The sequence below is a fragment of the Vigna radiata genome, chromosome 8 (assembly GCF_000741045.1).
Source record: "Vigna radiata var. radiata cultivar VC1973A chromosome 8, Vradiata_ver6, whole genome shotgun sequence".
NCBI classification, from domain to species: domain Eukaryota; kingdom Viridiplantae; phylum Streptophyta; class Magnoliopsida; order Fabales; family Fabaceae; genus Vigna; species Vigna radiata.
This window is the reverse complement of record NC_028358.1, coordinates 21,567,371-21,578,658: the sequence shown is the minus strand read 5'-3', so window position 1 is coordinate 21,578,658 and position 11,288 is coordinate 21,567,371. Positions and strand designations below refer to the sequence as shown.

Genomic DNA, 11,288 nt, shown 5'->3' with positions numbered 1-11,288 from the left:
AAATCAGAAAATTGATTTCCGATCGGGTGATAGGCAGGAGTGCTTGGTTTGAAGTTAGATAATTAACTTCAAAGATTGGAAATCAGAAAATTGATCTCCGATCGGGTGATAGGCAGACGTGATCGGTTTGAAGTTAGATAATTAACTTCAAAGAAATCGTTATCCAATAAACTCTAACGTGGAAAAAACCAGAATCATAAGGCAACACAAGTCAAAGTTTCATGAGAAAGCGACGGCGTACATAGTTGTTCTACTAGCAAACGGAAAGTACTAACACCAAACATAAAAGATACAAAGTGCAGTCAAAGCGACCATAAACAAAGTTCATCACAAAATAGTAAGTACATTGACTAATTTGCATCAAGGTGGTGTAGCATCAGCAGGTGCAGCAGTGGTTGGAATAGGAGATGTTTCCTCAGCCGTGGGTGAAGCCGAACCACCAAGATCAACCAACTTCCCATCCACGAATAGCTTCATGATGTCAAAATTTGGATCCTCGAGGGGAGTGTTATAAAAGTAGTGACATTGCCCTATACCTTGCTGAAATCCAAGTTCACGTTCTTGGCACACCTGATCCTCGAGGGCCAGTTTTTCCTTCAGCAGAGTGTCTCGTTCGGCAAGGGCACTCACTTTATCCTTCAATAGTTCAGCATTATCGGACTTGGCCTTATCAAGGTCAGTTTGCAGAGTTTCAACCGAAGACTGCAGAGAAACCACTTTCTTTTGAGAGGCGTCTAGAGCAGCCTTAGCTTTAATCTTAGCATCCTCAGCAGCCTTGGTCAGCTCTTCCACCCGAGCGGTCAAGGCAGTGTTGTCCTTCTTCAAATCAGCCACTTGCTGGTTGGCAGCTTCCAATTCCACCACCAACAAAGGTTTGGTGGTACCAGCAGCGTAGTTCATGCAAACGCCTGCACGCATAATCAGCTTATATCCCATGTTATATGCCTCACTTAGAGTCATGTTTTTGAAAGGAGCTCACTCTTCAGGGGTCAAATTGAACTGCACCCGATCGGTCACATGCACCTTTGGGTCTAAGGGACCGGTCAGCAGGGGACCCTTCACTTTTTGTCTCTTTGGGGGAGAAGGAGTTTTCTCAGTGGTTTTCCTCTTTTGTTTCGTTCTCTTGGGAGGAGGTTGAACTACCTTCACATCTTCACTAGCCTCAAGATTAACAATCGGAGAGGCTCCACCGACCGATACGGCAGGGGAGGCCGTGGAAGTACCTTCACCAGCTTTTACTAATTTCTTTTTTCTGGCCATCAGGCGTGCGAAAGCTTCATGCTGTTCCATTCCACTAAAACAATCTGCAACACAAGAGACAATTTAGACAAGTTAATAATTACCATTCGGCTGCAGAAGAAGTACAGAATCTTACCAAACACTTTAGATCTTAAAGTGTCATCATCAGTCCCGATCAGTTCAATTAGTCTACGCGAGGAAGTCTTTCTTGGTAATAAGTCAACTTGGCTTATGACGTCCAACTCGGCTTCGGTCATGTCTGTCTTAGGCCAAGAATCGACTCGATTGGGGTGTTCAGTCCAGTATAAAGGGAATTTTGGTTGGCCATCGTTGAAAAAATACTTTGGCCGACCAAAATCTCGGATGGCAACTTTACAAAAGTTAGACTTAAATTCTTTATAAGAAGAATTAAAGGGAGCAAACAACTGTTTATCTTTGGCCGGAATTAATGATACCCAAGATCGGTTAGGGTTGGGTAAGGCACGGAAGAAGTAGAGGAATGCTTTGGGAGTCGGTGTAAGTACTAAACCAGCGCATAGTACGCTGAACGCTTGCATCATAGCCCACCCGTTCGGGTGTAGCTGAACGGGACAAATATTCAATTCCCTTAACACTCCCATCTGAAACTCTAAAAAGGGTAACCTAACTCCTAGATCACGAAACAAAGCGATATATACATAGAAAAAGTCAAGGGCATAGCCTTCCCGACCATGACAGGCTCTTTCATTCGTTCGACAGACAACAAAGGTATAATCATCTATATCCCTAACAGTGGCTAACACATTTATCTTTTCTAGCAAATGCCTAATAGATGCAGTCGATATAAAGTACGGGACATAATTTTTAACTTCATGGGGTGCCCAATCGTATCCCCGCACTATGGGTGGGGGAAGCACAGAAGTCCACATACGAGAATTGTCATAGTTAAAAGCCACCTCGTTCCCGGACGAGCGGGACGAAGTAGCCGAAGAAGAACCAGATGATGATGAAGTGCCTTCCCCATCATCATCATACCCCCGCCCTTCCCTCCTAGACCTACTAGATGACTGAGATGATAGAGACATGTACCTGGACAGACGACCGAGCTGGCGAGTTGACTGATCGGGGGGCGCTAGCAGCAAATCTCAGAAGCAGACAAATGCCAAGGGACCACCCCCCTATTTATAGCCGCATAAAGCGGTTTCGGTAGCTCATCGCAACCGTTCATGAAGGTAACATCTAACGGTGCAGATAATGTGGCGTTTCAGATTTCTAGGTATAAACCTCCACAGTGCATCTGAACCGTTAAAGCCCTGCTCATCGTGTGGCTCTCATCACTCCAAATTTCAAATTATGTAAGTGGCGGGAAATGGCATATACAAACCCCTTCGCGTACTGCGAACGCTTGGGGCTCGGGGGACTTATGTGTATTAAGGAGATGGGATACATTCGGATGATCGGTCACACCGGTAGTGTGATCGGGTATGTGGAAGGATGAATCAAATACCNTCATATACTAAGTTATATAGATGATCGGGTGCACCGGCAGTGCGGTCGGGAGAATTGTTGATGGAATTAAGTGGAGCAAAGCATAAAAAGAGGAATAGCATTATGACTGAAGAGATTGGGTTGTTCGGGTGCGCCGGTTGGGTGATCGGGAAGACCGANGACCTGCTCGGGATATATCGTGTTAAATTGGTATAATAATACGCTAAGGAGCAAAGAGTGGGGCGAAAGTCTCGGCAAGATATTAGGGCCTGCAGCCTGCAGTTTCGCAGATGACTAGGAGGAAATTACCAACAGTTGCGCTGACAGCGAAGTGTAAGGGATCATGGCCCACTACGTATAGGCAGTTGCGGAGATCATGGCCCACTACGTATAGGCAGTTGCAGCCCATATCCAAATACACACGCCTATAAATAGGAAGGTAGAATGTCAGGTAAAGGGTTGGATTTTTTGACTAAGTACTACTATATTCGTGCTATTATCCTGCTGACTTGAGCGTCGGAGTGCTAACCTGCAGGTAGTGGCCGATCAGTAAGAAAAGCAAAGGTCCGTTATCGTCACAAGATCGAGAGAGAGTGTGCATTGCTGTCGTTTCCAGAAGGTCGTGATTTTGTCTCAGGCTTTCCATCTGAAACAGGGCTCATTTTCTTTTCCCATGTGTAGCTTAGCTTAGTTGAGTAGGAACAACACATTAGCTACTCAATTTTTGCTTTACAAATTTGTTCTTGCGTCAATCTCTAATTGTTACAGTCCTTTGTCGCTTTCTTTGAGTAGTCATGATAAGTTAGAAGTTGATTTATGATATAATCAAAATTTGGATGTAGGACACAAAGGATCAACACCATTTTTTATACAATCAAAATTTGGATGTAGGATATAATATTTGTTTAGTTTTCTTTTTGTATCTTCTAATGAGTTTGCTTTGAAAAACATCTTTAGTTTTTTGACAGTGTAGATTGAACTTCAACCATTAAGGATATCATATTTTATAGTCTATCATTTTAAAAGATCATATTTTATAGTCTATCACATGCAAACTTGTTTGTCTGATATAAATGCTTTAAACTTTCTTCTAAAAGGAGTATCGAGTTTTAAAAGCCTCTCAGATATATAACAAAGCTCTCAACTCGAAACCTGTTTGTTTTTACTTATTAGCTTTTTCAGCAGGTACATGCTTCCATCTTGCTCAAGATATTTTTTTTCTATTTAAAGTAATTGATGGAAGGTATTTTTTTTCTATTTCACTTCTCGAAATAATTGATGGACTTCCGAATAATGAAAGATTATTGTCAGACCCATCTTTGAATTTTGAAGAGGAGTTTTGAGGGTCAGAACACGGAAGGACTGGCTACCACTGTGGATGTGTCGCGATGATGATCCAATGAGCAGAGCACGACACATGAACAATACACGCCTGTTCGAGACATACAAAGATGGAGTGTGTGGCGGTGTGGAGGAGAACGAGACCTTGGCACCGACAGGGTGGTCATCACACAGAGAGACAAACTAGATCCGATGGTCATGGTAGTGAACTATGACAATAGCTGGTGGTGAACAGTGACAGTGACAAAACAATGAAAAACAGTGGCTGACAACGTTGTGAGGAAAACCGCAGACAACAACAAACAACACCATATAGATGTTACATAAATCAGAAGAAAAATGATATTTTAACACCATTTTTTGACACCATTTTGACCCTGCACACGTGTCAAAATGTGGTTGGACGATTTCAAATTAAAAAACAAACTTTGGTTTTTCTTTTCCAAATATACTCCTGTCTCAACTTTTTTAATTTGAAATCGTCCAATCACATTTTGACACGTATACAGTGTCAAAATAGTGTCAAAAAATGGTGTTAAAATATCATTTTCCAAATCAGAACAAGATCGACCTCTGATACCAACTTTAAATTAAAACGATAAAATAATTCTAAAAGACTTAAAAATCTCTTCCCTCTCATTCTATATATAAAAAAGTTCAATTACAAAATATGATAACTTTATACAATAATAATAATAATAATAGAATAAATACTCTAATAATAATAAATATGATAAATACTCCAACAAAATAAATATTCTAATAATAATATATATAATAAATACTCTAACAATCCTAAATAGGATAAATACTCTAACAAGATTAAAATTAGGAATCAATTATCCATCACAAGAATGGCAGAATCACTATGTAATGAAAAGCATAGGGAGGGAGGTCTTCGGTCCCTTACCAACTACTCACAGAGCACACTACGCCTTGTAGAAAATGGAGACTCCCGATACGCTTTGCAATCCACCATAATAACACCCAACGAACTAGTTGTCACGACAACGTCAGCGCGCCTTCAACAGTGTTAGGGCTCAACTGGGTTCAAATAGGGCTTTTCAATAGAAGAGGAAAGGGGATTTTGGACAGATTGAAGAACAAAGGGGTTGGACAGATTGAAGAAGAAGGGCGCTCGAGTGTGTAGGGTTCGATGCGAAAGTAAAAAGGAAAATGAGACTCGAAAAATCGCAAATGAAAGAGGGAATGACACTGTAGTGTGAGATTGAAAGGGAGGAGATTGAAATTGCAAAGAGCGAGGAAGGAGGGAATGCGAAAGTTAAAGAGAGAGCAAGGAGGGAAATGAAACTTGAAAAGTAAGGTGCCAAGCATAGCCTCCCCAGGGGATGAAAAAAGAAAGTTAAATATCATCGGTCATCCAAGGCTAATTGAGATAAATTCGTGTCGGCAGCCCGACACTCATTAGGATAAATTAGCGGCGGTCAACCATCACATAGAAACTAATATAATTTTGTATATCCCGAGTCTAATAATATGGATTGAAAAAAAATCTCTATTAACAATTTTTTTTTTATAATACATGTCTTATCTTATTCTTAAAAAGTTGTTAAAAAAAATTTTGTTAACATATCATTATATAAAAAAAAAAAGTGTGGGTTTGGGTTATATAAAAAAAATTATATTATTTTTCTCTAATAATATTGTATTGGCGTCTAACACCGGCTAGCTTACGCAAGAGAATAAATATAATTTTACATTTTTTTCTATTTGAGTCTTTTCTTTTGGAAATCAAATTTTGTCCTGTTATACGATCATTTGACTAAGTTGAATTTCTAATTAATTTAAGATTGTGCATAATTTACAACTGAATTTGCTATCTAGTAGCAAGTGTAAACCATTTGAGAAATGAAATGCAGCTTGATTGCACTTTGTGAAATCACAACAACAATTTGTTTGATCAATTATAGTGAAATTGAAACTGAGAAAAAAAAAGATAACCTTTGGAAGAAGAAGCAAACTCAATACTCAAAAAGTAATATAGTACACTGAAATCTTTTATAGCAAAATGATGGGATAACGTAGTTTTTAAAGATGCAATTCCATCAAAATCCTCACCACCATAAATAATCATATAATCACATATAAGATAGTAAAATATGACCTGCACTGGTTTTCCAAACAAACAAAGTAGAATCAAAGAAAAACAATTATTGTAGAAAACTTCTCAAACCAAACATGAGGTGCTTGTTTCGTAAACTTCACTAGATTTGTGATAAACACCTGCTAGTGGAGTCATGTAGACTTTTTTTTATGTAAATCCCTTTTTAAAAAGGCATTCTTCAGATCATTTAAAAAAAGATAATGATATTTTAACAATTTTTTTTTAACAATTTTTTTACAACAGGACACGTGTCACTATTTTATTGGTCTGTTTGAATTTATTTTAAAAAAATATTTGAAACGGACCAATCACAAACTGTCACGTATGCGTTGTAAAAACATTGTCAAAAAAAAGTACTTAAAAGAGACTTTTTCCTTTAAAAAATCATCGACTAAAAAATATAAGGGACAACATCAAGGTACAAACAATAATCATCTTTACCACAAGAGCAAATGTTTCCTCATAATTCATGCTATACTCTTGGCTATATCATTTAGCAATAAGTCTAACTGTATACCATTCAATTGAGCCATATGATTTATTCTTAATTTTGTATACTTAATGAGATCCAATAGGATATTTTCTTGGTGGCAACAAAACTAGATCCCGTGTATGAGTCTGATGTAGAGCAACAAGTTCCTGAGCCATAACATTATGCTAAAGTGGATCACAAACAACCTTTGTATGGGATGAAGGCTCATGAAGATGATGAATAGAAGGGATAAAGGCAACAAATGAACTAGAATATGAGGAATAAATAAAGTATGGTAGTTGAGTAGACTTACAGTTACGCTTGGGTCAAAGAGGTGGTGGAGGAACCATAACCTTAGGAGACGATTGAGCAAGTGTAGTAGGGGGAACAATAGATACAATCTTTGAGAGGTTCTAGAGTTGGTACGGAAGAAGGTGGAGTACCATTAATTTCAAAAGGATAAATTTTAATGACATCAAATGGTACCTTAGCTAGAATAGAAAAGAATGGAATATGTTCTAAAAACAGAACATGATGTGACACATACAATTTTTGAGTAATTGGATCAAAGCAACGATATATCCCAAAAAGACACACAAAGCATGCTTAACTTATATAATTTAGTATGCTCAACAACATGTGGTTTTAGAAAAAAAATAGGTACATGCAAATACAAACAAAGTAGAGTAATCAGGCACATTAACATAAAATTTTTCAAAAGGACACAAGCTAGAATCATGTGAAGTCGAGATTTGATTCATAACATGAGTTGCTATAAGACTAGCTTCCCCCTAGAAGACACTTGGAACATCAGCAGATAACAAGAATAATCTTATAGTCTTAATACGATGTTTTCTTTCAGCAATACAATTTTGTTTATAAGTGTCAGTGCAAGAGGTCTAATGTATAGTTCCATCAGAGGCAAGTAAAGTGGGAAAATTATTAAAAGTGTATTCAACCCCAAGTCACAACCAAAGAATTTTATGATAGTAGAGTGTTGGATCTTCACAAGAGCATTAAAATTTTTAGAAACCGTGAGATAGTCAGACCTACGTTTCATAAGATAAATCCAAGTAAAACGTGTAAAATCATCAATAAAAGTGATGGAAAAACAATACCATCACGTGACTGAGGCGGGCAAAACTGCTATTGTGAGGGAAACTGCTACTACTGAGGAGGCAAGACTGTTGTTTCTGTGTTTGAAACTGTTGTGAAGGTTGTTGCTGAGATCTAGCTTTGTTTACCAGCAAAGGAAACTTAGTTTTCTAGTGATTCTTATATTTGCAATAAGAACAATCATCAAAAGAAACTTTATTACCATGTTTCTGTTGAGCTCCAGTAGAAGACCTATTTGAAGCTGTAAAAACTGATGGAGCAGAAGAAGGACTGGTCTTTTAATCATTGAGTCTGAAGTCTAACTTCCTTTGTTAACAATTCATTAACAACATCATCAACAGAAGGAAAAATGTTAAAGATGCAGAATTTTTCAAAATCATTACACAAAGCCATAAGAAATTGAAGTAAACGTTGTAATTCTCTACCAGCAATGTATGGTGTAAAAGCACTCAATTCTACAGGCTCAATCAAGGCAAGTTGATTCCATAGGATTGTCATAGTAGAGTTCCTAATGCTTGAGTCATTTTGCTTCGGTGCATGAATATATGCCAACTGTTTTCAAAATTAGACTATGTATATATTGAAGATAAATGATCCCGTACATCCTTTGCAGTATCATATATTTCTTAGTTGAGCGCCAATTGAGTGTGTAATAGAATTGTTGAGCAAAGTGATAGTTTTAGACGAAAGATTGCAACTACAGAAAACTAAGCAACAACGGAAGGTTGCAAATACCCTAAAAACGGAATCAAAATCACGATGGGGAACCTACAAAATTTTACGCTGGGGCGCTCTCTGAGAAAATTTCTGATCGGGGGTCCTTGCCCCAAATCCCAACAGGGGCACGCTGCCCCTCTACCCCCCTAACCCACCAACCCGAGAAAGTAGAGAGCTATTACAAAAATCATAGATTGTTATGGATTCTTGATACCATGTATAAATCAAAAGAAATTGAATATTGCAAGAGGTGTGCTATTAATACAATCAGAGCTAACTCTAAAAGCCACAGAGAAATGGGCCTATAACATGAGCCTGCCTAAGCTAACATCTTGAACTCTCACGAGAAACCCACATTAGAATGGTTAAACCATTTTTGAATCAGTCATCTGGTCTATCATATACATGGAAATTTATCACAAAGCAATCTGTAAATTAATTTCAACAGAAGCTAACAGAACAGCGTGATTACGATTAGAAAGATGTGATGTTGGGGTGGCGATTGTGATCAGATATGTGATTGCAAAGGGTTCTCATTGGCGTAGTTACCAGGAGGATCGTATTCGCATGCTATGAGCATGCCCATATCAGGGTTGTGGCAATTCTGAAGAGCGCAGCCGATTCGGTCAGAGTCGCGCCATACTACCTGGGTGAAGTGGCCACAGGATTTTGGCGGCGGGGCGCACGTGAGAGTTTTGAAATCGTACCACTGTTTCTCCACGTACCAGTAGAAGGTAGCTTCGGAGGGATTCCAATTGCGCGTCTTTCCCCAGAAGATGTTCTCGCCGTAGTTGGAGTTGGAGTGGATGAGTTTGCAATCCTCATAACGTTGCATGAGGTACCCCCGCGCGTAGGACGCAAGTTTCTCGTCCCAAGCGAAGGAGGGAAGCTTGTACTTCATCCTTATCCAGTTGTGCCCGTGCAGGAACTCCTCAGCCAGCAACGTTTGGTTCGTAAATGAGTCATCCTGAACCGAGGGGACGTAGCCGAAGTATTTTCTGGCGTCGACGCCACTATGGGCTGAGACAGCTGTGGCAAGGAGGAGGAGAAAGGTAGACATGACTGGGAATGAAGACATGGTTCAAAGAAACCCCTCCCGCTTGCGAGAGCAACGACTAGAAAGGAACAAATATCGGATTGAGGGTTTAATACGTCTATCTGTTACTATTTTCAATTTCCTATTTCCAAATATGTACGGTATTCATAGATAGGACCAAATAACTCCATACATGCAATGTATTCACGTGCTTTCTGGGCGTCCGCAAACCACTAATGGCTCCATAAATAGTCAATTTTTACTGAATTTCGTTTTTCTTTTCCGTCTTTTTTGCTTCATAAAAATAAATTTTCAATACAAATATTTTCAGGAAACAGAACTCAGTTCTTAACTTAAAATTAATTTAGGTATGATTACAAAAAACCTAGAACAACTCCTTTATTAATGTAGTACTTATAATATCATATTTAGGTCATTAAATTATGGTGTTTCAGTATAGGGTAAATCCCAATTAACATGATAGTGCGATCACGTCTAGCTTTGATTGATGTAGTGCATATTTATCTTATATATGTTGTGGATGATTGAAATATTTTCGTTGGAAATTAGTGCAAGTTTATTTATATATCATTGTTTATTTGAAAAAAAAAATCTTGATTTAAAAAAAAAAAAAACTCGTCATTCATGCTTTTAAGAAATGAGCACCTCCAAAATTATCTTTATATCCTTGATTTAATAAAAAGTCAAAATGTAATTAATGAACATTATACCTTCTTAACTTCCAACAACCTTTCTGGCTGAGGGTATAAACCCTAGCATGCACCCCATTTGTTGGTTACGCCAGGAGCAAGAACAATTTTCCTTATTCACTGTTTTATTGAGTTGAGAGTTAGTGATTCTGTGGTGGTGAACTTTGTTGGTGAACTGTGTGCTTGTGTTGGTGATAGCTGGTGGTGATAGATGGTGCGAGGAGGAAGAGGAAGCTCGCATAGGTGGTACGAAAAGGAAGACGAAGCTCGGTTCATGTTAGAAATGAACATCGTTAACCGCCTTTCGTGGTGCGGTTAACCTTGTCGCCGTTCGAACAACGTTTACTATTCATCGCAAATCGAATTGCAGTTTCTCCCAACCGCATTTCGAGATGCGTTTTCCTTTGCCGCAGTTCTAACTGCGGTTTTTCCCAACCGCATTTCGTTATGCGTTTCTCCCCAACCGCCATTCGCGTTACAGTTCGTAGGAGTCGCAGTTCATGCACGTTGATTTTAATATATATATATATATATATATATATATATATATATATATATATATATATATATATATATATATATATATGTTGTATGTATGTATTAGGAGTTGATGCAGCGGAGTTCATAGTGTTACGAAGTGTGTATTAGGAGAGTTCCTCTATTGCTTTAGTTAGTGTTCAGTAGTTTCAATGCCTTATGTTTCTCGTATTATAATCTTCAATGTAGCTTTAGTTAGTTCCTAGTAGTTTAAATGGTTGAAGTTTGTGGCATTATAATCTTCAACGCAACTTTAGTTTATTCTCAGTAGTTTGAATGATGTTTCTGCCATTATAATCTTCAATGGAGGTTTAGTTAGTTTGCAGTAGTTTGAATGGTTGATGTTTCTAGCATTATAATCTTCAATGCAGGTTTAGTGTTTAGCTGGACTTAGGGTTCTTAACACTTTGTTTATAGAAGATGTAAAAGAAAACACTAACATGTTATAATGGTATGGGATGGGGTGTTTGCTGTCTTGGGAAATTTTGGATTATGAGGGTGTAGAAGAAAAGAATGGTGATTCGTTAA

General features: G+C 38.2%; 2 protein-coding genes across 2 annotated transcripts; both read right to left on the bottom strand.

The window, feature by feature from the left end:
- Positions 1-27: 27 nt before the first annotated feature.
- On the bottom strand, positions 28-5,527 carry LOC111242296. The gene is made up of 2 exons (XM_022784856.1): positions 4,958-5,527; positions 28-1,304 (listed from the first exon to the last, which is right to left on the bottom strand). Exon 2 carries the CDS (start codon positions 958-960, stop codon positions 361-363), a length of 600 nt encoding a protein of 199 aa, XP_022640577.1. The 5' UTR covers positions 961-1,304; positions 4,958-5,527; the 3' UTR covers positions 28-360.
- A 3,205-nt stretch (positions 5,528-8,732) lies between these two features.
- LOC106770364 (pathogenesis-related protein 1C-like) lies at positions 8,733-9,576 on the bottom strand. The gene has a single exon (XM_014656178.2). It carries the CDS (start codon positions 9,553-9,555, stop codon positions 8,986-8,988), a length of 570 nt encoding a protein of 189 aa, XP_014511664.1. The 5' UTR covers positions 9,556-9,576; the 3' UTR covers positions 8,733-8,985.
- Between the last annotated feature and the right edge of the window lie 1,712 nt (positions 9,577-11,288).

Coding starts and splice junctions, on each gene's coding strand:
- LOC111242296 (XM_022784856.1), bottom strand. CDS start 960: ATGACTCTAAGTGAGGCATATAACATGGGATATAAGCTGATTATGCGT.
- LOC106770364 (XM_014656178.2), bottom strand. CDS start 9,555: ATGTCTTCATTCCCAGTCATGTCTACCTTTCTCCTCCTCCTTGCCACA.